Source organism: Erythrolamprus reginae, chromosome 7 (assembly GCF_031021105.1).
Source record: "Erythrolamprus reginae isolate rEryReg1 chromosome 7, rEryReg1.hap1, whole genome shotgun sequence".
Classification (NCBI taxonomy): domain Eukaryota; kingdom Metazoa; phylum Chordata; class Lepidosauria; order Squamata; family Dipsadidae; genus Erythrolamprus; species Erythrolamprus reginae.
In genome coordinates, this window is record NC_091956.1 from 84,808,089 (window position 1) to 84,835,522 (window position 27,434).

A 27,434-nucleotide genomic window follows, 5' to 3' on the forward strand; every position below is an offset into this window, starting at 1 on the left:
GACAGACTCAATGATTCCTCTGTAGAACTGTATCAGCAGCTCCTTGGGCAGTTTGAGCTTCCTGAGCTGGCACAGAAAGAACATTCTTTGTTGTGCTTTTTTGATGATGTTTTTGAGGTTAGGTGACCATTTCAGGTCTTGAGATACGATAGAACCCAGAAATTTGAAGGTCTCCACTGTTGATACTGTGTTGTCTAGTATTGTGAGAGGTGGAAGGGTGGAAGGGTTTCTCCTAAAGTCTACCACCATTTCTACGGTTTTGAGTGTGTTCAGTTCTAGATTGTTCTGGTCACAACACAAGGATATTGTTATTGAGTCTTCAAAGAGGGGCATCATACAAATCTAATAAATTATTATTGTTGTTGTTGTTGTTGTTGTTGTTGTTCTCAAAGAGAGGATGTTGGCATGAAATCTGAAACAAGGCAGCGTTACATTTCCTCGGTTAATTGTCCTTCGTCTCATTTTTGTGGCTCAAATCTAGACAAATGGCTCAGCAAAATTATGTGTTTATGTGTCACTTTTTTTCATTACTCATTCTTCTTACCTGTTGCAAAATTGCCGTTGCAAAAAATAGCAGCCCAGGGGTAAATTCAAGCACTTAATTGCACCCTTGTTTGAGCTTTGTCAAATCCCTTAATCCTGCTTAATGGCTTTAGTCCTACTCCCAATTTTTTTTTTTAGATAGTCCCGGACAATATTTAACTACAAAAGAATTCCCTCTGTGGTCTGCGACTGGACGTGACTAACCAGAGATTATAATGTATTCAGATTCTTCAAGGTCTCCTAATCTAATGAAATGCCAGTGTGGTGTAATCTGGTTTTGTCAGATTGAGTGACTCAGTGATTGGCAGGTGTGTTGCACCAAATTTGATTAGACTTAGTGTAAATGTCTCCACTGCCATCTGGCATAGAGGTCTACTGTATGTTTTTTCCTTGTTTCTTTTAATCCCCAAGCTCCTAAGACTAGTGTGAGCCCTGTTTCTTGATACGCATAACTTCTCTAATGAATACACCAGTGATGGCAAAGCTATGGCACAGGTGGCACACAGAGCCATATCTGCTGGCACATGAACTGTTGCCCTAACTCAGATCCAATGTGTATTTTTGGCTTCCACCCGAGCCTCTGAAACTGTAACCAGAAAAGGCAGGGAGAAGCCTCCGTGGGGCCTCTCTAGGAATGTCCTGGGAAGAAACAGGGCTAGAAAAGATGGGGAGAAGCCTCTGTGGAGCCTCTCTAAGAATCTCCTAGGAGGAAACAGGGCCGGAAAAGTGAAGAGAAGCCTTTCTGGGGCCTCTCTAAGAATCTCCTGGGAAGAAATAGGGCCGGCAAAGTGGGGGAACAGCCTCCGTGGAGCCTCTCTAGGAATGTCCTGGGAAGAAACAGGGCCGGAAAAGGTGGGGAGAAGCCTCTGTGGGGCCTCTCTAGGAATGTCCTGGGAAGAAACAGAGCCGGAAAAGGTGGGGAGAAGCCTCTGTGGGGCCTCTCTAGGAATCTCCTGGGAAGAAACAGAGCCGGAAAAGGTGCAGAGAAGCCTCTGTGGGGCCTCTCTAGGAATGTCCTGGGAGGAAACAGGGCCACAAAAGTGAGGGGAAAGCCTCTGTGGGGCCTCTCTAGGAATCTCCTGGGTGGAAAAAGGGCAGGAAAAGGTGGGGCGAAGCCTTTGTGGGGCCTCTCTAGGAATCTCCTGGGATGAAATAGGACCACAAAAGTGAGGGAAAAGCCTCTGTGGGGCCTCTCTAGGAATGTCCTGGGAGGAAACAGGGCCTCCACCCTCCCTGTGGTTTCCCCAATCGCATGCATTGTTTGTTTTACATTGATTCCTTTGGGAAAAATTGCTTCTTCTTACAAACTTTTCCACTTAAGAACCTGGTCACGGAATGCCTTTGGAGCCTGGGGAGAGCAAAACACGAGCCTTTTGCGCCCACCAGAAGTTGGGAAATGGGTCGTTTCCACCCTCCAGAGGGCCTCTAGGGGAGGGGGGAGCTGTGTAATTCAATCGAGGCATTGAATTATGGGTGTGGGCACTTGCGCATGCACGATAGCGCACGCCCATACTCTTTCGACACCCGAGTATGTGAAAGTAGTAATTGCTAACGGGAATTGCTAGCCATTTTGAAGGCGCACTGTAAAATTGCTCAAGTAACTACTGCCAGAGATTATCAGAGTAATTTTCTTCTAGTGTTATTTGATAGCATGGAAGAACATATCCTCTCTCGCTTCAAAATACAGCCAAGGATCGGAGCCTTCAAACTCAGAAGCTCCTGCCTATCATTTCTTGGAAAGTTATATGAGGCATTGAGCTAAAAATAAACAGATAAGGGCAGCACCAGTAAAGTACAGTAATATTCATGCTAGCTATTTATTATTAATTTTTTTAGCAAGTTGCTCCTGAGTAATTGGAAACAGTTTAATTGAAGCAGTGGTCCTCTACCTGGGGGTCGGGACCCCTTTGGGGGTCGAATGACCGTTTCACCGGGGATTGCCTAACACCATGAGAAAAGACAATTTTCCTATGGTGTTAGGAACTAAACCTTCTATTCTGGCGCCTTGGAACATGAGTCTGCGGAGAGGGGTGGCATACAAATCTAGATGATGATGATGATGATGATGAAACAATCGATCACATACTCAGCTGCTGCAAAAAGATCGCACAGACTGACTACAAGCATAGACATGATGCTGTGGCACAGATGATCCACTGGAACTTGTGCCGGAACTACCATTTACCAGTGGCAAAGAACTGGTGGGATCATAAGCCCAAAAAAGTGGTCGAAAATGAGCAAGCAAAACTACTGTGGGACTTCCGACTTCAGACTGACCGAATTCTGAAGCATAACACACCAGACATCCTGATCTTGGAGAAAAAGAAAGCATGGATCATCGACATCGCAATCCCAGGGGACAGCAGAATTGAGGAGAAGCAGCTAGAGAAATTAGTGAAATACAAAGATCTAAAAATCGAGCTGCAACGACTCTGGCATAAGCCAGTGAAAGTGGTCCCAGTGGTACTTGGCACGCTGGGCGCAGGGCCAAAGGATCTCAGCGGACATTTGAAAACCATCGGAATTGACCAAATCTCCACCTGTCAATTGCAAAAGGCCACTTTACTGGGATCGGCAAACATAATTCACCACTACATCACGCAGTCTTAGGTGCTTAGGAAGTGCCCGACTGGTGATGAAATACGAAATCCAGCATAGTGATCTCGTTTGCTGTGTTGTATTGACATAATAATAATAATAATAATAATAATAATAATAATAATAATAATAATAATAATAACAACAACAATAATAATAATAATGAAGCACCCAACTGGTGATGAAATACGAACTCCAGCATAGTGATCTCATTTGCTGTGTTGTACTGACATAATAATAATAATAATAATAATAATAATAACAACAACAACAACAACAACAACAACAACAACAATATATTTTTACCCTCCAACCAATCAGGTGTTTACAGTAGGGGGGTTCCTCTGACCTTCCTGCCAATCAGCTTAAAGCTCTGTTGGGGGCATTGGCGCTCGACTTATGGTTGGGAGTCACCACAACATAAGGAACTGTATTAAGGGATGGTGACATTAGAAAAGTTGAGAACCACTGAACCTAGCTGGCAAAATATGAAAAGTACCCTTTTCTTATCCAACCTTCTTTGCCCCTTGGATGAAATGTTGCAAAGAGTGTCTTGCCCAGTCAAAACTTTTGCCCGTAATGCAAAGGTTTCATTAGCCAAAGAGAAGGCCACCCATTGCGCAAGGGTTTTCAGGCAGAAAAGAGAAAGGATCACACACACACACACGGGAGATTAAAAGGAGGGGTGGGGAGTTTGCAACCCAGTTTTTGTTCAAAGCAGCTTTAAACAACCAAAGTCTATTTGCTCAATAGCACAACTCGCTCGATTTAAACTGGATTTGTGTACTTGGAATAGCAGTCGCTATGCACTTGTGAATAGCAGGAAGCGGAACGAAAACATTTTTCTCTTAATAGGCTAGAAAACGTCCAAGGGACGGGTACAAAGAACAGGCAACCTCAGAGGTTTTTCAAGCCAAATTTTCCACCAGCAGGAAGGACAATTTAACTGCAGCACCAGCAAAAATGGGATGGTTTTAGGCTCCATCAAGCGGGTGATGGCCGGGAGCCACCAAAAATCCCTGCCCCTAGTTCTCTCTCGTTTCGGCGGCTCCGGGCCATTGCCCGCTTGATGGAGCCTGACACAACCCCCTCCAGCGCTTCGCCTCCTGCCGGGCCAGAGGTGTTGGGGTTCGGGTTCGGGTTCGGTGAATGTAACCGAACTCCAATGGTAAGTTCGTTCAAACCCGCCGAACCCAAACTTCAGCAGGTTTGCCCAACACTATTCGTAAGTAGAGGCATTCTTAGGTAGAGGTACCACTGTACTAATTGGATTTTTAAATTACTATTTAATATTGGACTTTGAATTTGAATTTGTTTCTGTATTCTGTATTTCTATCTGATGTAAGCTGCCCTGAGTCCTCGGAGAGGGGCAGCATAAAAGTCCAATCAAATAATAAATCAATTCTCTCTCCTTTTTTAAAGCCAGTCCAAGAACAAACCAGGTTTGGACCCATCCCTCTTATTATGGGCTCCCTCCTTGGACTGGCCTCCTTGTGAGCTGCCCCAAAACTTGGGAGAGGGGCGGCATACAAATCTAATAAATTATTATTATTATTATTATTATTATTATTATTATCATTATCATTTATCATTATCATTTATCATTATCATTTATCATTTATCATTTATCATTTATCATTTATCATTTATCATTTATCATTATCATTTATCATTATCATTTATCATTATCATTTATCATTATCATTTATCATTATCATTTATCATTATCATTAGCATTTATCATTAGCATTTATCATTATCATTATCATTTATCATTATCATTTATCATTATCATTTATCATTTATCATTATCATTTATCATTATCATTTATCATTATCATTTATCATTTATCATTATCATTTATCATTATCATTTATCATTATCATTTATCATTATCATTTATCAATTATCATTTATCATTATCATTTATCAATTATCATTTATCATTATCATTTATCATTATCATTTATCATTATCATTTATCAATTATCATTTATCATTATCATTTATCATTTATCAATTATCATTTATCAATTATCATTTATCATTTATCATTATCATTTATCAATTATCATTTATCATTATCATTTATCATTATCATTTATCATTATCATTTATCATCATTATCATTTATCATTATTATCATTATCATTATTATCTGTCTCATTTCAGGCCATTGGAAAAGACAATGCGCTGTGCTTGACGCTCTCCTCCTGCTTTATGTATTGATGTATTGATTGATTTGCCTTGCAGTGTCCCACCGGGCTTTGAAGGGATGAAACAGCAGGAAATCTGTAACAAAATCCTGGTCCACATGCTGGACAACTACAGTCCCTTGTTTGAATGGGAGCATCCCAAGAAGGAAGGAGGGGGAGGCAAGGAGTCGCCCAGAATTATATTGGTGAAGGTGAGTATTGGGAAGTGGAACGGCATCTTGAACTTTCAAATTCTGCGGGCGGGGCTTGGTGGGTGGGGTGTGGCTTGGTGGGCGTGGCTTGGTAAGCGTGGTATGGTTTGGTGGGCGGGGCTTGCTGGGCGTGACAGGGGAAGGATACTGCAAAATCTCCATTTCCTCCCCACTCCAGGGAAAGGATACTACAAAATCAGAAGATTATAATTGATAAAAGATTATAACTGTTTATAGCTCAGGGTTAACATGATCAATATGCTGATGATACCCAGTTGTACATCTCCATCCCATGTCCAGTCAGTGAAGCGGTGGAAGTGATGTGCCGGTGTCTGGAGGCTGTTGGGGTCTGGATGGGTGTCAACAGACTCAAACTCAACCCTGATAAGACGGAGTGGCTGTGGGTTTTGCCTCCCAAGGACAATTCCATCTGTCCATCCATTACCCTGGGGGGAGAATCACTGACCCCCTTGGAGAGGGTCCGCAACTTGGGCGTCCTCAATCCACAGCTCACATTAGAGAACCATGTTTCGGCTGTGGCGAGGGGGGCGTTTGCCCAGGTTCGCCTGGTGCACCAGTTGCGGCCCTATTTGGACAGGGAGTCATTGCTCACAGTCACTCATGCCCTCATCACCTCGAGATTCGACTACTGCAATGCTCTCTACATGGGGCTACCTTTGAAGAGTGTTCGGAAACTTCAGATCGTGCAGAATGCGGCCGCGAGAGCCATCGTGGGGCTTCCTAGATTCACCCACGTTTCTGCAACACTCCGTGGCCTGCACTGGCTGCCGATCGGTTTCCGGTCACTATTCAAAGTGTTGGTAATGACCTTTGAAGCCCTACATGGCATTGGGCCAGAATACATCCGGAACCGCCTTCTACCGCACGAATCCCAGCGGCCGATAAGGTCCCACAGAGTTGGCCTTCTCCGGGTCCCGTCGACCAAGCAATGTCGTTTGGCAGGCCCCAGGGGAAGAGCCTTCTCTGTGGCGGCCCCGGCCCTCTGGAACCAACTCCCCCCAGAGATTAGAACGGCCCCACCCTCCTTGTCTTTCGCAAATTACTCAAGACCCACCTTTGTCGCCAGGCATGGGAGAGTTAAGATATTCCTTCCCCTAGGCCATTACAAGTTATGTATGGTATGTTTGTGTGTATGTTTGGTTTTTATAATAAGGGTTTTTAGTTGTTTTATTAAATTGGATTGTTACATGTTGTTTTTTATCATTGTTGTTAGCCGCCCCAAATCTGCGGAGAGGGGCGGCATACAAATCCAATAAATAAATAAATAAATAAATAAAGAATACTGCATCCCCTCCCTACTCTTGGGAACTACTCAAAATTTCCTCGGTTCTCCAGAAACTGTTGAATTTCACCTCTGCCCCACTGTGATTTACTATAAACCAGTCAGTTTAGTAAGTGCAAGAGTAACATGGTGTCAACTCTGACCCTGCGAAGCAATTCAGGCTTGGGGGCTCTTAGTTTTTTTGCACTTTTTCATTGATCAAAATTGTACATCGCTCACTTCTCTGTTGTTGCTTTCACGTGGCGTGGTGAGGGAGAGTGACCGGAAATTGATCCACAGCTCACATTAGAGAACCATCTTTCAGCTGTGGCGAGGGGGGCGTTTGCCCAGGTCCGCCTGGTGCACCAGTTGCGGCCCTATCTGGACCGGGAGTCATTGCTCACAGTCACTCATGCCCTCATCACCTCGAGATTCGACTACTGCAACGCTCTCTACATGGGGCTACCTTTGAAGAGTGTTCGGAAACTTCATATCGTGCAGAATGCGGCCGCGAGAGCCATCGTGGGGCTTCCCAGATTCGCCCACGTCTCGGGAACACTCCGCAGTCTGCACTGGTTGCCGATCAGTTTCCAGTCACAATTCAAAGTGTTTGGTAATGATCTATAAAGCCCTACATGGCATCAGGCCAGAATACCTCCGGGACCGTCTTCTGCTGCACGAATCCCAGCGACCAATAAGGTCCTACAGAGTTGGCCTTCTCCGGGTCCCGTCGACTAAACAATGTCGTTTGGTGGGACCCAGGGGAAGAGCCTTCTCTGTGGCGTCCCTGGCCCTCTGGAATCAACAATTCAATTCTCCACTCTGCTTAAACGCTAATAGGAAGAAATGACTCTCAGTCACCCATCAAAAGCCAACAATTATATTTTGCCCAAACAAACCTATGCAAATTATCCCTGGGTCTGCTCTTATACTCCAAAATCATTTTACTTTTCTCCTTTCACTTCTCCATTTTTAACCTGTTTGTTTTTAGCTCTGTCTTAACCCCGGAATGTAAGTTTAAAACAGACTAGTGACGCCAGATTATCAAAAAAATAAAATATGGGTAAATATTGATGCAATTTATCATGGTTCCTGGCACAGTCGGACAGATATTGAGACTGGATTTGATATTTTTATCCGTCTATGGCAGAGGTCTTCAAACCTGGCCACTTTAAGACTGGTGGACTTCAATTTGTGGACTTGTTGAAGTCCACAAGTCTTAAAGTTACCAAGTTTAGGGACCCCTGGTCTACAGAGCGCTTCCTAAGGACTTGGAATAAGGAGATATTGTTTGATAGTGTTAAACATATTATTTCCAGATGTAAGCTGATCATTATTAAGTGTTTAATATTTGTGCTGTTCAGTTGTATATGAAACAGTGTCTTTTTATCTTTACGATTGCTAGTTAATCTGAGATTCTGACCATTGTTTAAATTGAATACGAAGCAGACTTGGAAAATAAGATACGTCCTTGACTGGTGTTATGTCCAAACAAAACCCAGGAGCCATGTAAATGGAAATGTTTTTGGCTTTTTAGCATTTGTGATAATGATGTGAAACAATTTGCTTCTGGCTATCATCCACGCAGCAAACAATCCTGGAGACTGTTTTGTAAATCAAGAGACGAATGCATATAAATTACGTGGGAGAAAGGCATCACTTGAAAAGTTTTGTAAACATTTTTTTGGCCTCTCTTTAAGCATTTGTTCTTCCCGCAATGGATTAAATTGATGGAGAAAAAAAAGCCTGGAGGGAGAGGAATGTATTTGGAAGGAGAATGTATGATCAGAGAGAATGAATCTTTATTTACTTATTTTCTTGGTAAGATTGTCTGATTTTTAATAGGTGACACCATAGCTGTGGAACTCAAGAAGGAGCATTAAAAGAACTGTTGTACATTCTTACTTGATTCTTCAATAGGTGGAACCTTGGCAGGGAACAGAAAATAGAATGGAATGGAATGGAATAGAATAGAATAGAATTCTTTATTGGCCAAGTGTGACTGGACACACAAGGAATTTGTCTTTGGTGCATATGCTCTCAGTGGACATAAAAGAAAAAGAGACATTTGCCAAGAAGGTACAACACTTAATGAACATAAGAACATAAGAAGAGCCATGCTGAATCAGGCCAAAGCCCATCGAGTCCAGCATTCTGTGTCCCACCCATTGTCCATGGGGATCTTGAGCAGAAAGAGAAGGCAAGACCCTCCCTTTCCTCTGACCCCCAACAAATGGTACCCAAGGGGATCCTGCCTGCCTCAACCAACATAGAGGCGGCACATGGACATCCGTTTCAATAACCACCAATACACTTGGCATCCATGAATCTGTCTCATCCTGCCTTGAAGCTATCCAGGCTGACAGCTGTGATTATCATAGGAGTCAAATAAGCAATGAAGAAGTAATCAATATTAATAAAAATCTTAAGGATAGAAGCCATGAAATAACACACTGCGAACGCTGGCTGGGGAATTCTGGGAGTTGAAATCCAGATATCTTCAGGTTGCCAAGGTTGGGAAACACTGATCTAATCACTTGCATTCACCCATGAGGCTAAATTATATATTTTTTTCAGCTAAAATTGCTGAAACTGCTCAAAAAAATAAAGGAGACACTTAAACAAAACAATTCAACTCCAAGTCAATCAAACTTCTCTGAAATCAAACTGTCCACTTAGGAAGCAACACTGATTGACAATCAATTTCACCTGCTGTTGTGCACATTCAACTTTGTACAGAACAAAGTATTCAAGGAGAATATTTCATGCATTCAGGTCTAGGATGGGTTCTTTGAGGGTTCCCTTTATTTTTTTGAGCAGTACAGTATATGTATATGTGTGTGTGTATATGTATATATATATATATATATGTGTGTGTGTGTGTGTGTGTGTTTTCGTAGATTTTCAGGGGTATATGTATGTGGATTGTTCTGAGTTCGGGTTTTGCCCCGTGTAATATTTTGAGTGTCTATGCGACATTTCGGTGAAATCACATTCACCATCATCAGGCTAAAGTTGTAAGCTTCGTGCTGCTATAAATATAATTTGTTTGCAACTGCCATTTGTTCCTTATAAATAGTGGTGGGGGTGGAGATTTGGTTTGAATGTAGCAAGTAGATTGGGTGGCTATGTTTTAATGATTTGATTGGTTGGTGGAATTTGGTTGAAAATTGGTTGGTGGAATCACATTTAGTTGAAGGATTGACATGGTGATGATTGTGATATGTTTTTTTTGTTTAGGGCTGGTTTCTAAATTTCTGGTAGGCGGGACGTGTCATCACATTTATTCATACAGAAGGGGTGTTTTTCTATCTCTATGGCTTCCATGATTATTCTTTCATATATGTGTTCTGTTTTGGAAAGTAATTATATATGTATGTCACATGTTTTTTTGCTGAATTTGAAAATTAAGGGAGACTAGGATAGATCTATTTCGGCCTTATTTTGGCCTCATCAGCTAGCCATACCCACTGGGACTTGAACCTGCAACCTTTGCCTTGTAAGGCAGAGAATTATCCTCTAGGCTACAGTATCCAATCCCTTCAGCTCTGCACCAGGGAAGGGTTACATATTTTTGTGTCAAATCACCCTGGTGTATTGAAGTATTAAGTATTGTATCTTTATCTGAAGCTCAAATGCCTGTCAAGTGAACCTTTAAGCTGTTCTTGTTTCAGGATGTATCTCCAGACATATTTTTATGAATTGCTTTTGATGTTTCCTGATAGGAGGCTAGTTGCAAGACATCTCCACCAATCTTGCTGAAAAGCCTTGAGACAGAAGCACCCAAGCCAAAACCAAGAACAAAGGTACAGAAAAATAAAAGTATTCATGTTTTCAGTGGCTGTTTTTCCTTTACCTTTTATCTACGCTATTTATTAAATTTAAATTTATTTTATTTTATTTATTTATTATTTATTCTTTTGTCCAATACACAATACATATGGAAGAGAATAGACATGAAGTAATATATATAAAGATAATATGTAAAAATAGAGGAGAAGATATATGAAAGGAAGAAAATATATATGATATATGAGAGAAAGGAAAGACAATTGGACAAGGGACGAAAGGCACACCAGTGCACTTATGTACGCCCCTTACTGACCTCTTAGGAACCTGGAGAGGTCAATCGTGGAGAGTCTAAGGGAGAAATGTTGGGGGTTAGGGGTTGACACTACTGAGTCCGGTAATGAGTTTCACGCTTCGATAACTCGATTGTTGAAATCATATTTTTTACAGTCAAGTTTGGAGCGGTTAATATTAAGTTTGAATCTGTTGCATGCTCTTGTGTTGTTGCGGTTGAAGCTGAAATAGTCATTGACCGGTAGGACGTTGCAGCATATGATCTTGTGCCCACAGTGTGGAGGTAAAACATTTTGCAGCCCTTCACTGGGCATAATGTATACCAAAATAAAAACCCTCTACTTAGAGCAGAATTTCTCCCTTTTTAAATTCTTCAACCTTTCACATAGTAGCATCATATTGCCAGTAGTTCTGGGACTTTTTGTGTTCTCTTTCCCGGGAAAAAAATATAAATAGAGAAAGTTATGTGCTTGTTTCCTCAATCAATCTTTGTTGTGAGATTAAACAAGATGAAGTTAGATATTAAACTATATTGTGGATGTTCTCCATCATGAGGCCTTTAGTACAGGTAGCAAGGCTTATATAAGTATACACACACCTCTGACCTAATCTTATCGGATAGTTAAACTTTCACACATTGGCAATTCCAAGATTGGCTAGCTGTGTTTCTGAAGAAAACCCTTTGTTTTAGAAACACAAGCAATTTTTACCAGTTTAGCCTTATTACATCTCAGGACCAATTTTATAGATTTATGAATATAAATACTTTATTGTCATTGTCAATATAATGAATTGTCATTAACAACGAAAGTCACGTGACACCCAGAGACCAAGACAAATTCCTTGTGTGTCCAAGCACACTTGGCCAATAAAGAATTATTATTATTATTATTATTATTATTTATTGGATTTGTATGCCGTCCCTCTCTGCAGACTCGGGGCGGCTAACAACAATGATGAAAAACAACGTGTAACAATCCAACTAATAAAACAACTAAAAACCCTTATAATAAAACCAAATATAAACACAAACATACCATACATAACTTGTAATGGCCTAGGGGGAAGGAATATCTTAGCTCCCCCATGCTTGGCAATAAAGATGGGTCTTGAGTAATTTGCGAAAGACAAGGAGGGCCATTCTAATCTCTGGGGGGAGTTGATTTCAGAGGGCTGGGGCTGCCACAGAGAAGGCTCTTCCCCTGGGGCCCGCCAAACGACATTGCTTGGTCGACGGGACCCGGAGAAAGCCAACTCTGTGGGACCTTATCGGCCGCTGGGATTCGTGCGGTAGAAGGCAGTTCCTATTCTATTCTATTCTATTCTATTCTAATTCATTATTAAGTGTGAGTATAGCACTTAATTTTGATAATTAATTAAGATTTGATAACTTACTACCACCCTATCAGTTTTCTTCCCTAACCAAACAACTTTTGGCAGAGTTTCCACAACTTTTGGGCCCGGTGGACATTTTTGGAATATTTGAGAACATCTGGATTTTCTGGTAAAATACTTTCTGGGAGTTTGAATACTGACCACACAGGCATATTGGCTACAAAGCATTAATTGGTCAAAATGGTACCCACTTTACTCTTCTCACCATGTTTTTGCAGGACAGTCTGTTCCCATGATGGCAAACCTATGGCATACGTGCCGCAAGTGGCAATGCAGAGCCATATCGGTGAACACATGAGCTCAGGTCCAGAGATCATGCGGAGGGCCCATTTTTTGTTCTCCCTTTTCTATGAGCCTGGGGAGGGCAAAACCACCTTGCCCAACCCCTGGACCCCACCCCCCAGAGGCCAGAAATGGCCGATTAGGTCCCACAGAATTGGCCTAATTCAGGTCCCATCGACCAGACAATGTAGGGGAAGAGCCTTCTCTGTGGCGGCCCCGGCCCTCTGGAATCCGCTCCCTCCAGAGTTTCGCACTGCCCCCACCCTCCTTGCCTTTTGCAAGAGCCTTAAGACCCATCTATGTCGCCAGGCATGGGGCAGTTAGATCATGCCCCCCCCCCTCACTATGTTATGTGTGGATGTGATTGTGTTAATTGACTGCTTTTTAGTGTAATGGGATTTTAGTTTATAGTTTTTAACTATTAGATTTGTACACATGTTGTTTTTGTATTGTATTCTGTGAACCGACCTGAGTCTTCGGAGAAGGGTGGCATACAAGTGTAGTAAATAATAACAATAATAATAATAACAACAACAACAACACAAGAGTGCGTAATAGATACAAACTGAATGTAAATCGCTCCAAACTAGACTGCAGAAAATACGATTTCAGCAATAGAGGGGTCACCGCCTGGAACTCACTACCGGACTCTGTTGTTGCTTCCCCCAACCCCAAAATCTTCAACGTACATTATCTACAATTGACCTCTCCCCTTTTCTAAGAGGTGTGTAAGGGGCGTGCATAAGCGCACTTATGTGCCTAATGTCCCTGTCCTATTGTCTTATTATCCTTTCTATTACTACGTTCTACTTATGTTATGTTATGTTAATATGTACTATAACACTATTTTATTATAGTACTATAATAATAAGGGTTTTTTAGTTGTTTTGGTATTGGATTGTTACATGCTATTTTTTATCACTGTTGTTAGCCGCCCTGAGTCCACGGAGAGGGGCGGCATACAAATCCAATCAATCAATTAATCAATCAATCAATAAATAAATAAATAACTAGACTTGTTTGACAAATAATTAAATAAAATAAAATAAAAAATAAACCTTGAGGTTCATCAGAGGTGAAGCTTTGTGGTGCCTCAAGTCAAAGGCACACACAACACATCTTGAAAAATCACAGCGCTCCACTCTTAAACATCCTCAGAGTTACTTTGTACTTTTCCTATTTTCCCATTATTAAAAACACTGGCATTGGAGCAGCGTGAAGTCTCTTTTAATCTCCCAGGAGGATTTTGAAAAACTCTACACTGTGAAAGGGAAAAGAGAGATGGCTTTTGGCCAGTAACAAAAACCAGACTAATTGTGTCTTTATGAAAATCAGCAGGACGTAAGGGGAGATGGGGTGAGGGCAATGGATTGGGAGAAGTAAAACAAGCCGTCGGTCTCTGGGGCAGGCGATGACTGCCCAAAATTCTGTGCAATCGTGAATCGACTATTGAATAGAATAGAATAGAATTTTATTGGCCAAGTGTGATTGGACACACAAGGAATTTGTCTTGGTGCAGATGCTCTCAGTGTACAGAAAATAAAATATACATTTGTCAAGAATCATGGGGTACAACACTTAATGATTGGCATAGGGGTCAAATAAGCAATGAGGAAACAATATTAATAAAAATCTTAGGATATAAGCAACAAGTTACAGTCATACAGTCAACATGGGAGGAAATGGGTGATAGGAATGATGAGAAAAAAACTAGTAGAAATAGAAGTGCAGATTTAGTAGAAAGTCTGACAGTGTTGAGGGAATTATTTGTTTAGCAGAGTGATGGTGTTAAACTGTTCTTGTGTCTAGTTGTCTTGGTGTGCAGTGCTCTGTAGCGACGTTTTGAGGGTGGGAGTTGAAATAGTTTGTGTCCAGGATGCGAGGGGTCAGTCAATATTTTCCCCGCCCTCTTTTTGACTCGTGCAGTCTACGGGTCCTCAATGGAAGGCAGGTTGGCGGCAATTGTTTTTTCTGCAGTTCTGATTCTCCTCTGAAGTCTGTGTCGGTCCTGTTGGGTTGCAGCACCAAACCAGACAGTGATAGAGGTGCAGATGACAGACTCAATAATTCCTCTGTAGAACTGGATCAGCAGCTCCTTGGGCAGTTTGAGCTTCCTGAGCTGGCGCAGAAAGAACATTCTTTGTTGGGCTTTTTTGATGATGTTTTTGATGTTAGGTGACCATTTCAGGTCTTGAGTTATGATAGAACTCAGACATTTGAAGGTCTCCACTGTTGATACTGTCAATACCTCCTTTATACAACCTGCTAATCCATTTAATTTGTGGTAGTGTCTGGGTGGCTGGCCAATTGTTATCAACAATGCATCGAAATATACTGCTCAAAAAAATAAAGGGAACACTTAAGCAACACAATATAACTCCAAGTAAATCAAACTTCTGTGAAATCAAACTGTCCGCTTAGGAAGGAACTCTGATTGACCATCCATTTCACATTCAACTTTGCACAGAACAAAGTATTCAATGAGAAGATTTCACTCATTCACACCTAGGATGTGTTCTTTGAGTGTTCCCTTTATTTATTTATTTTTTGAGCAGTGTACATGAAAAATAGTTTTGCAAGGGATCTGGGTAATGCTCTGCTTTTAGATGAATCCTGGATATTTGCAAACATTTATTAGTATATATATATATATACACTGAGATATACTGTTACATCACAATAATTTAGCAGTCTACTGTCAAAACGTTTTATCTTGGCTTTCAAAAGAGGTATTGATCTGTTTTTTGAACTGCAGATTATATAAGCTTCCTTCTCCTTTTTTTTTGAAATGGCATTTATAGCAATAACATTTAGACTTATATCCAGTGGTACCTCTACTTAAAAATGCCTCTACTTAAGAACTTTTCTAGATAAGAACCGGGTGCTCGATATTTTCCTGCCTCTTCTTAAGAATCGTTTTCTACTTAAGAACCCGAGCCTGGAAAAAATTCCCAGGAAATTTGAGAGCGGCACGAAGGCCCGGTCAGTTTCCTGCCATTCCCCCTGGGTTTTTCTCCGTGGCGCAGTTTATGGGAGGCTGCCTCACGCCGGGTGTATGGGAGGCACGTGCTCCTCCTTGCTGTCTTTTTTTTTAAGCCTTAAAGTTTTGGATTTTTTTGATTCCCTTCACCTCACCTTCTTCCTTCGGCAGCGACTGTCCTCCTCCTCTTCTTCTTCCTCCTCCTCCTCCCACCTAAATTCCGAGCTTTTATTCCTTTTCTAATGGGTTTGCATGACTCCCTAGGAATCTCCTGGGAGGAAACAGGGCCGGAAAAGGCAGGGAGAAGCCTCGGTGGGGCCTCTCTAGGAATCTCCTGGGAGGAAATAGGGCCGTAAAAGGCAGGGAGAAGCCTCCATGGGACCTCTCTAGGAATCTCCTGGGAGGAAACAGGGCTGGAAAAGGCAGGGAGAAGCCTCCGTGGGGCCTCTCTAGGAATCTCCTGGGAGGAAACAGGGCCTCCTCCCTCCCTGTGGTTTCCCCAGTCGCATGCATTATTTGCTTTCACATTGATTCCTATGGGAAAAAATTGCTTCTACTTACAAACTTTTCTACTTAAGAACCTGGTCACGGAACAAATTAAGTTCTTAAGTAGAGGTACTTCTTCATAGTACTTTTACAGCCCTCTCTAAACATTTTACAGAATCAGCATACAGGCGTGCGCATTGGGGGTGCGGAGATACATCTCAATTTCCGCTACCGGAACCCCGATCCCAGCCGTACCGGATTCAACCCACGACTGGTTGTAACTAATTGGGGGCGTAGAGGGAAGAAGAAGGTTTCCTTTTACCACTTGCTATAATCTCAAGAACTATCAGCCTGCTGCATCGGCGTTTATAAATATTTAACGGGTATTAAATGAAAAGATGCATTGAACCTCTGGCGGTGTGTGGTTTGTCTTTATTTGCCTTGAAAAACCAGAGTCTGGGAACCGGTTTCCTAGCGTGCTATTTTTGAAAGAGGAAACAAATGTGCTGGTGGAGAAATTGTCTTGTCAGATTAAATTAGGATCAGAGCTTTGGAAAGAGTTCTTTCAGGTTGTTGAACCCAACTTCCGCTCAAACAGAAATTCTTACAGTGGTACCTCTACCTACAAACGCCTCTACTCACGAACTTTTCTAGATAAGAACCAGGTGTTCAAGATTTTTTTGCCTCTTCTCAAGAACCATTTACAAACCCAAACCTCCAAAACTGTAACTGGAAAAGGCAGGAAGAAGCCTCCGTGGGGCCTCTCTAGGAATCTCCTGGGAGGAAACAGGGCCGGAAAAGGCAGGGAGAAGTCCCCGTGAGGCCTCTCTAGGAATCTCCTGGGAGGAAACAGGGCTGGAAAAGGCAGGAAGAAGCCTCCGTGGGGCCTCTCTAGGAATCTCCTGGGAGGAAACAGGGCCGGAAAAGGCAGGGAGAAGTCCCCGTGAGGCCTCTCTAGGAATCTCCTGGGAGGAAACAGGGCTGGAAAAGGCGGGAAGAAGCCTCCGTGAGGCCTCTCTAGGAAACTCCTGGGAGGAAACAGGGCCAGAAAATGTGGGGAGAAGCCTCCCTGGGGCCTGTCTAGGAATCTCCTGGGAGGAAACAGGGCCAGAAAAGGCGGGAAGAAGCCTCCATGGGGCCTCTCTAGGAATCTCCTGGGAGGAAACAGGGTTGGAAAAGGCGGGGAGAAGCCTCTGTGGGGCCTGTCTAGGAATCTCCTGGGAGGAAACAGGGCCAGAAAATGTGGGGAGAAGCCTCTGTGAGGCCTCTCTAGGAAACTCCTGGGAGGAAACAGGGCCAGAAAATGTGGGGAAAAGCCTCCCTGGGGCCTGTCTAGGAATCTCCTGGGAGGAAACAGGGCTGGAAAAGGCGGGAAGAAGCCTCCATTGGGCCTTTCTAGGAATCTCCTGCGAGGAAACAGGGCTGGAAAAGGCGGGAAGAAGCCTCCATTGGGCCTTTCTAGGAATCTCCTGGGAGGAAACAGGGCTAGAAAAGGCAGGGAGAAGCCTCCGTGGGGCCTCTCTAGGAATCTCCTGGGAGGAAACAGAGCTGGAAAAGGCAGGGAGAAGCCTCCGTGGGGCCTCTCTAGGAATTTCCTGGGAGGAAACAGAGCTGGAAAAGGCAGGGAGAAGCCTCCGTGGGGCCTCTCTAGGAATCTCCTGGGAGGAAACAGGGCCTCCACCCTCTCTGTGGTTTCCCCAATCGCACACATTATTTGTTTTTACATATACAAACTTTTCTACTTAAGAACCTGGTCACGGAACAAATTATGTTCATAAGAAGAGGTAGCACTGGATTAAAGGGTCCAAAATAGATGGCTGTCCAGCCTCCGTTGCAATGTATCCAGTGAAGGGAATTCGGTTCCATTTTCCAATCTGTCTTATCCTTAGAAGTTCATCCGGAGTGCGACTCCTTGTAATGTCAACCTATGAATCTGTGTCTTGCTTACAGAGAGGAGCTTTCCCTGTTCTGCAAAACAAACTCTGAAGAATGCTGTCGTAACCTCACTTAGGTGTCTTGCTGCAAGGCTTAACATAATCACTATTTTGTCTCCGCGAGAGACTTCGTGTCTGCCCTTGATTGTGCTTATTGCCATTCTTTGCAGCCTTCTGGTTTGAGTTCAGAAATCTAGAGTTCAGTGACAAGAAATTGACAGATTGCAGCTGGGAAAAAAATAGAAAAGTTCATAACCTTGGCTGTAAAAAATCTCCTGGAAGGAAACAGGGCTGGGAAAGGCGGGAAGAAGCCTCCGTGGGGCCTCTCTAGGAATCTCCTGGGAGGAAACAGGGCTGGAAAAGTTGGGGAGAAGCCTCCGTGGCGCCTCTCTAGGAATCTCCTGGGAGGAAACAGGGCTGGAAAAGTTGGGGAGTAGCCTCCGTGGGGCCTCTCTAGGAATCTCCTGGGAGGAAACAGGGCTGGAAAAGTTGGGGAGAAGCCTCCGTGGGGCCTCTCTAGGAATCTCCTGGGAGGAAACAGGGTTGGAAAAGGTGGGGAGAAGCCTCCATGGGGCCTCTCTAGGAATCTCCTGGGAGGAAGCAGGGTTGGAAAAGGCGGGAAGAAGCCTCCGTGGAGCCTCTCTAGGAATCCTCTGGGAGGAAACGGGACCTCCACCCTCCCTGTGGTTTCCCCAATCGCACGCCTTATTTGCTTTTACATTGATTCCTATGGGAAAAAATGCTTCTTCTTACAAAGTTTTCTACTTAAGAACCAGGTCACGGAACGAATGAAGTTCGTAAGTAGAGGCGCCACTGTATTTGCAAATAAACGTGCAGAGCTCACTAGGTGTAATGAGGAGAGATGACTGTTTTCCCCAATACCCTTAATTTCTCGTCACTTAAGGATGATGGGAAGCAGACGTCTGTAGTATTTATTCGAGCTGTCAGTGGCTCTTGAGAAACCTGCATATTTTTGCTTGATTTAGCCTGCCATGTGTAACAATGCCAGCCAATGTAAGTGAGACACCTAAATTCTTTCATTAAGCAGTAATTCAGTATCATGGATAATACGACTACCATAAATGGAGACGGTTTCCCAGTAAAGCTCTCTGGCCCATTTGGGTGTATATAGAATGGACTTGAGCAGCATAATCTTTCATTGTGCCATTGGCATTAGTTTTGGGAGCAGACGAAACCTCTCAAGGACTTTTTTCAAAACTGAAGACCAAAAACTGATGCTTTGGTGAAACAATGATGGACATTGTTCTGCCGGGCTCTCTGGTAGGAGCCTCCCGAAAATTCAAGGGTACAAATTTCAGACACACACACGTTTGAAAATTCAAAACAATGTTCTTTATCCCAAAATTCAAAAGAAACAAAGCACCCTTTTTGTATTGCAAAGAGCACTCGTCCCAAAACAACCTTGTAGGCTGCACAATTCCCTTAATCGGTCCTTAAGTACTTAGCTAGCAGCTGTGAAGAAACGTCACAGCCCTCCTTCTTCCAACGAAGTGAGACACACACACACTTTGCTCCGCTTTGGTTTCAAAGGCGTGAAAAATCAACAAAGTCCGGAAAACAGCAAAGCATGGTCCTGAAGAACTGCGGTCAGATAATCTTCCACAACGGCCAAACCAACAGGCTGCTATTTGTATCAGCAGCTCTAATTACTGGAGCCCCACCCAATCACAGGCGGCCTCTCTTATCTCCTGTAATATGTCCTCAATTGGTCTCTTCTACGCATAACTCTGCGCCTGCGTGGGTCCAAGACTTCCGCATCCGAATCGACCGAAGATAATGGAGATTGGCTTCCTGGGCTGTGTGCCAAGCCCCCCTCTTCCAAGTCACCCCCACCTTCTTCTTTGTCCGAGGAAACTGCACTCCCTGACTCTGTCGGCAATAAAACAGGCCTAGGACATGTTGATGTTTCCCCTGCATCCACCTCCACATTCCTTGGGGCAGGAGCTGGGGCAGAGCCAACCACAACAGATATGATCCCTGTATTTAAAAAGTTGTCTGAAAGTGCCAACATGTGACCCAAGAAACCACTACTACAACCTGTTCTGTGTAATTATTTCTGTCTCTGACCGCATAATGCTCAAGATCTATATCAGAGATCTTCAAACTTGACAACTTTAAGACTTGTGGACTTTAACTCCCAGAGTTCAGCTTGCTGGAGAATTCTGGGAGTTGAAGTCCACAAATCTTAAAAGTTGCCATGTTTGGGGACCCCTGATCTATATGCTATGGGGATGGTAGTAATTGTTGTAATATAGTAGTAATTGTAATACTACTACTAGTATTTATTTGTAGTAGTTATCATAGCAGGAGCAATAATAAAACTGACCTTAGTGACAAATGTTCTCAGGACTCTGGTTGATTTGTAAGAAAGACTAGGATAGAATAGAATAGAATAGAATAGAACTTTATTTGCCAAATGTGATTGGACACACAAGGAATTTGTCTTTGGTGTACATTCTCTCAGGAGGAGAGGAGAGGAACTCTTTTGGCAGGATGCGGGAATGGACCTGAAGTCTTCAGGTTTTCAACTCTGTTTCTGCAGCCCGCCAAAGGAATTAAGCTCCCCACCTTTTCCAGCCCTGTTTCCTCCCAGGAGATTCCTAGAGAGGCCCCACGGAGGCTTCTGCCTGCCTTTTCTGGCCCTGTTTCCTCCCAGGAGATTCCCAGAGAGGCCCCAAGGAGGCTTCTCCCTGCCTTTTCCGGCCCTGTTTCCTCCCAGGAGATTCCTAGAGAGGACCCACGGAGGCTTCTCCCTGCCTTTTCCGGCCCTGTTTCCTCCCAGGAGATTCCTAGAGAGGCCCCATGGAGGCTTCTCTCTGCCTTTTCCAGCCCTGTTTCCTCCCAGGAGATTCCTAGAGAGCCCCCACAGAGGCTTCTTCCCACTTTTTCCGGCCCTGTTTCCTCCCAGGAGATTCCTAGAGAGCCCCCACAGAGGCTTCTTCCCACTTTTTCCGGCCCTGTTTCCTCCCAGGAGATTCCTAGAGAGGCCCCACGGAGGCTTCTCTCTGCCTTTTCCGGCCCTGTTTCCTCCCAGGAGATTCCTAGAGAGCCCCCACAGAGGCTTCTTCCCACCTTTTCCGGCCTTGTTTCCTCCCAGGTGATTCCTAGAGAGGCCCCACGGAGGCTTCTCCCTGCCTTTTCCGGATACAGTTTCGGAGGCTGGGGTTTGTAAGTGGAAAATGGTTCTTGAGAAGAGGCAAAAAAATCTTGAACACCCGGTTCTTATCTAGAAAAATTCTTAAGTAGAGGCTTGCTTAGGTAGAGGTACCACTGTATTTAGGCAGTTGGCCTAACAGAAGTTGGCCTTGTTTTCATTCTCTGTGGGTGAACCTCTGCAGGCTGTGCTGTTGTTTCGATATTTTTGTTTTGTTTCCCACTGTCGCCTTGAGTAAGCAAACAAGGCAGCGAGAACTTCTTAAAGTTGTCCAGCTGCTACCGAAGGCTTCGGGGCTCTTGTGTCTTAGCAGTGCAGTTGCCAAAATATTTCCTCGGGAGGCCTGTTAATAGGCCCGAGATGATATAAATTCAATACTCCGGGTTCCCTCTTCTTTCCAAAATGGACTGCACATTAACACTCTTGCTGGAGCAGTGCCTGAAAGCTGGGAAATGTTTTTACAAACCAGCTTTAATCATAAGTCATGGGTCCTTTACCAAATGGAAACATGGATGATTCAGTATCCGTTACACCGATACAGACTGCAGTTGCCGTTTTAATCATAACTATAGTTCTGCATTCAGTCCACATATAGTCCTGGTCCCACAGAGTTGGCCTTCTCTGGGTCCCATCGACTAAACAATGCCTTTTGGCGGGATCCAGGGGAAGAGCCTTCTCTGTGGTGGCCCCGACCCTCTGGAACCAGCTCCCCCCGGAGATTAGAATTGCCCCCACCCTCCTTGCCTTTCCTAAGCTCCTTAAAACTCACCTCCGCCATCAGGCTTGGGGGAATTGAGACATCTCCCCCGGGCCTATACAGTTTATGCATGGTATGGTTGTGTGTATGTTTTGCTTTTTAATAAGGGTTTTTTTAGTGACTTTTAATTATTAGGTTTGTTATACGTTGTTTTATTATTTTTGTGAGCCGCCCCGAGACTACTGAGAGGGGCGGCATGCAAATCTAATTAATAATAATAATAATAATAATAATAATAATAATAATAATAATAATAATAATAATAATGATAGATTATGTACACTATATGCCTGCTCTTTTTAATCTTTGTATTGTAATAAAAATTTATTTAATAATAATAATAATAATAATAATAATAATAATAATAATAATAATAATTACGGCTGCAATTGAGCCCGGAATATCTCTTGCTAAGTGAGTTAAATGAGTTTTGCCCCATTTTTCGATCTTTCTTGCTATGGTTGTTTCCTATTGAAGATAGATTTGATATTGAATAGAATGGAATAACAGAGTTGGAAGGGACCTTGGAGGTCTTCTAGCCCAACCCCATGCTTAGGCAGGAAACCCTATAGCAGTCATGGCTGGCTGGGGAATTCTGGGAGTTGAAGTCCAAATATCTTCAAGTGGCCAAGGTTGGGAAACACTGCCCTATAGCAATGATGGCTAATATTTTTCTTCTCACATGGCAAAAGTGCTGTCATTGGCAAAAGCACGCTGTCATTGGCGCCATAATGTGCCAGCACACATAATGCAGTATGCGCATGATATCTTCCCTGTGCATGCTCTAAGCTGATGGTCAGGAAGGTCAGAGGGACACTCCCATTGTCAACGCCTGATTGGTCGGAGTGTAAAAATATGTTCCAAGGCGCCAGAATGGAAGCTTTAGTTCCTAACGCCATGGGAAATTTGTCTTTTCCTATGGTCTTAGACGACCCTTGGGAAACGGTCATTCAACACCCAATGGGGTCCCAACATATAAAACATTAAAACAATTTAAATACGTTTCAAATTCAATTACATTTCTACATGGTGTTCAGATGTCAACCAGATTTACAATATTACCAGGAAGAATGCAAGAAATGTAGTTGAGTCACCGTTAGGCAGCTATTATCTCCACTTATATAATGTACATAATGACACCTCTAATCATATGTTGTTATTTTGGTTAATAGCAGTCTAGCACACTTTCCATCAGATAAACCACCGTCTCATCCTTTATTTGGGGAGTTTAACATATGGCAGAAGATCATGAAAAAGAGAACACACACACACAAAAAAAAAATGTGTAGCATACTTTTCTCTGAAGCTATTTATTTAATCACATAGAAACATAGAAGACTGACGGCAGAAAAAGACCTCATGGTCCATGTAGTCTGCCCTTATACTATTTCCTGTATTTTATCTTACAATGGATCTATGTTTATCCCAGGCATGTTTAAATTCAGTGACTGTGGATTTACCAACCACGTCTGCTGGAAGTTTGTTCCAAGGATCTACTACTCTTTCACTGAAATAATATTTCCTCACGTTGCTTTTGATCTTTTCCCCAACTAACCTCAGATTGTGTCCCCTTGTTCTTGTGTTCACTTTCCTATTAAAAACACTTCCCTCCTGAACCTTATTTAACCCTTTCACATATTTAAATGTTTCGATCCTGTCCCCCCTTTTCCTTCTGTCCTCCAGACTATACAGATTGAGTTCATGAAGTCTTTCCTGATATGTTTTATGCTTAAGACCTTCCACCATTCTTGTAGCCCACATTTCCAGCTTGTTGGTGGGGTTTTTTGTGTGTTTTGATTTTTTTAGCACTTCAATGCAACGCAAGACTTTTGTTAGCTATTCCCTGCTGCAGCTTGTATGCTTTTGGGCTTACCTTATAACCGAAGGTGTGTGTGTGTGGTGGGAGAGATTGCTGAGTCATCCTTTGCTGGGATTTAAAAATAAAAAAATAAAAACCCACTCTACCTGTGCTCGAAAATGAGCTGGGAAAATCCCTCTGTCCCCTTAACGGTGGTGCATTCCCTTTGATTTCTGCAGGTCGTAAAGTCCAAGCCAGAAAGACCGTCCCTGACGCCTTTAACGCTGCTGCAGCCGAGACCGTCAGATGGAATTCCACGGGTTAGCAACCCTTTAGCGGACAGTTCGCGCTCGAAGGAGATGGAGTTAGCGGACGAAATCTCCTTCCTGAACAGTGCTGCCTTCTTCACCAGGTCAGTGTCTCTTCTTTCTGCATCACAGGCAAGCCTTAGTTTCCAGACCATCTTCGCGGGGAGCATCGTTGTGTTTGCGGGTGCGCAAAGCCGCAGCTTTAAGAGCACTGCAGCAGAATGCCAACAGCTGTAAGAAATCTTAAAATGCTGAGCAGCCAGCCACGGCTCCCTCCAATTAAACACTCGTTTTGTTTATTATTAATAGCAGAACGCTCTTTTTTTTAATTGTGTGCTTACGTGCATGCCAGAAACACTGCAGTGCTATAACAGGACTATGAGAAATCGTGCCAGTAGATGTGTGTGTGCGGTGATTTTTTTTTTTAGTTGTGGTCCAAGTTAATGATCTTCAGGAAAAAAAATGATAAGGCATTTAGATTTTGTGAAATAGGGAATAATTCTTCTCTGCATTAGCGTTCGTGAAACGAGACAATTAAAGGAATGCTTCCGTTAGTTAGATGTGTTCTTCATGAAACAAGATGAACGTGCTCTTATCTTGGATTTGTTTCCGTACTTGTAATGTGAGTTGGGGGGGGGGGGCAAGGAAAAAAAAGTATCCTTCACATTTCCTTCCTGTGTCCTGCTTTAGCAGCAGGAAAACAAGCAGATAAATCTTACCATGCCGTTTGGCGGGACCCAGGGGAAGAGCCTTCTCTGTGGCGGCCCCGGACCTCTGGAATCAACTCCCCCTGAAGATTCAAATTGCCCCTACCTTTCCCGCCTTCTGCAAGATGTCGCCAGCCATGGGGGGAATAACTATCTCTTCCCCCCTCCCACCACCTTTTTTCCAGACTGTAATATATGAGAATGGTGTGATTGTGCAGTAATGATTGCTTTTAATATCTATGGGTTTTAAATCTCGTTTTTTAACTCTATTGGATTTGTATTCTATTTATTTATTTATTTATTGGATTTGTATGCCGCCCCTCTCCGGAGACTCGGGGCGGTTAACAGCAATAATAAAACAATGTACAATAATAATCCAATAAATACTAAAAATGATTAAAAACCCATTAATATAAAAACCAAACATACATTGACAGACATATTATACATAAAATTGTAAAGGCCTAGGGGGAAAGAGCATCTCAATTCCCCCATGCCTGGCAGCAGAGATGAGTTTTAAGTAGCTTACGAAAGGCAAGGAGGGTGGGGGCAATTCTAATCTCTGGGGGGAGTTGGTTCCAGAGGGCCGGGGCCGCCACAGAGAAGGCTCTTCCCCTGGGTCCCGCCAAGTGGCATTGTTTAGTTGACGGGACCCGGAGAAGACCCACTCTATGGGACCTATGTATTGTATGATTGTTGTTGTGAGCCGCCCCAAGTCTTCAGAGAGGGGCGGCATACAAATCTAAATCTTATGAGTTTCCGGAGAGGCAAAAATGTAGAGCTTTTTTCCACTTGAAGCCCATAATTTATTTATTTTTTTAAAATCCTGGTGGGTGCCAAAAAGCAGTAAATTAAGATGCTGTTTAAAAACGCAAGCTAGACTAAACTTGAATGTCATTGAAACTGAAGATCCCGAAAGAACATGAACAGATTTGTATTATCGTCAAGTAGAAGGAAAAGGGGCCGATTTGCAGAAGTGCTGGAGATGTTTTGAGGTGGTGCCGTGTGATAGAAGACACAGTGTCTGATCGAAAGTGCTGAGGCAGCTTAAGGAAAAGTGCTGGAGTCGGTGTTTGGCTGCAGGGTGTGTTTGTGTGTCTCCTTTCTGTGTTCACGGAAGCGGCTAGCGTGGAGTTGTGTGTTGTTTCCATGCAGCACTTGTTGTTGTTGTTGTTGTTGGTCCATCGTGTTCGAAGAGGACCTTGACATCTTAACAGGGTTGTGGAGGGGATGTCAAGACTTGCGCATGAATTGGATTAAGGTGTGAGAGAGGTGCGCATAGTCAGCCTCACTCTCTCTTCCCAGATTCCACCTTGCTCCAATAGCAGGACAAGAGTCGAAACAGTTGGACATGGGCTGATCCCGCTGTATAGAGCGCTGGTGAGGCCACATTTGGAATACTGTGTCCAGTTCTGGAGACCTCACCTACAAAAAGATATTGACAACATTGAACGGGTCCAAAGACGGGCTACAAGAATGGTGGAAGGTCTTAAGCATAAAACCTATCAGGAAAGACTTCATGAACTCAATCTGCAAATATAAAATTATGGCTCTTATACCAACTTCAGTCTCATTTCATTCTGGTTTTACTTACAAATATACAATAAATTCATAATCTACATACACGTATTATATAATTACAGTGGTACCTCTACTTAAGAACTTAATTCGTTCCGTGACCAGGTTCTTAAGTAGAAAAGTTTGTACGTAGAAGCAATTTTCCCCATAGGAATCAATGTAAAAGCAAATAGTGCGTGCAAACCCATTAGGAAAGAAATAAAAGCTCAGAATTTGGTTGGGAGGAGGAGGAGGAGGAAGAAGAGGAGGAGGAGGAGGACAGTCGCTGCCGAAGGAAGAAGGTGAGGTGAGGGGAATCAAAAAAATACAAAACTTTAAGGCTTAAAAAAAAAAAGAGGGACTCTGAGGCGGCGCCCAAAGAAAGGAAAAGGCTCCGTTTGCTCTGGGCTGTCCAGAGCGAAGGGAGCGTTTCTTTTCTCTGGGCGTTGGAAGAGGTTTATTCCCTCTCCAAGCGCCCACAAAAAAGAAAATGCTTCGTTCACTCTGGACTGCCAAAGCCTCCTTATGCACCACCGAAATGCTCCTCTAGCAGCACAGAAAAGCCCGAGATGGCCGGGATTAAAGGCAGAATGGCAGGAAACTGGCCGGGCCTTCGTGCCGCTCTCAAATTTCCTGGGAACTTTTTACGGGCTCGGGTTCTTAAGTAGAAAATGGTTCTTAAGAAGAGGCAAAAAAATCTTGAACACCCGGTTCTTATCTTGAAAAGTTCTTAAGTAGAGGCGTTCTTAGGTAGAGGTACCACTGTGTAACATATTACATAATATGAGATAAACATTTTTATGTAACTTAAGTTCCTTAAGTGGCAATGTCTCTAAATGTCGTGACGGTCTGCAGGAAGACATCTATCATTTATGATGATCAGATAACCTACTGTGCAGAAAGTCAGTGGATGGTTAGAATATTGCGATGCCAATTTTGTCTTGTTCAAGAGTGCAGTGAATCAAGTTCAGAAGCTGTTATATACTAAATTTTTTGACCCATTTATTTCCAGGAAGCTGGCATTTGACATTGAAGCTGCTTTGGAGCTTGGGATAGATCTGTTGAGAAAGTGACGAAGAAATGTATTGAGTCTCTCCAATCTCTTAGCAGCCTTCAATATCATTTGCTATTATTTATCTAT

The 27,434-nt window shown here is 43.1% G+C and overlaps 1 protein-coding gene across 3 annotated transcripts in view; it reads left to right on the plus strand.

Annotated features, from left to right (window-relative positions):
- Positions 1-27,434, plus strand: part of FAM13A (family with sequence similarity 13 member A) — a 127,552-nt gene that overhangs the window by 14,482 nt on the left and 85,636 nt on the right. For all 3 annotated transcript variants that reach the window (XM_070758049.1, XM_070758048.1, XM_070758047.1), the window contains exons 5-7: positions 5,396-5,549; positions 10,557-10,637; positions 23,961-24,133. In XM_070758049.1, the coding sequence (XP_070614150.1) occupies positions 5,396-5,549; positions 10,557-10,637; positions 23,961-24,133 (408 nt within the window). The remainder of the gene's footprint in view (positions 1-5,395; positions 5,550-10,556; positions 10,638-23,960; positions 24,134-27,434) is intronic.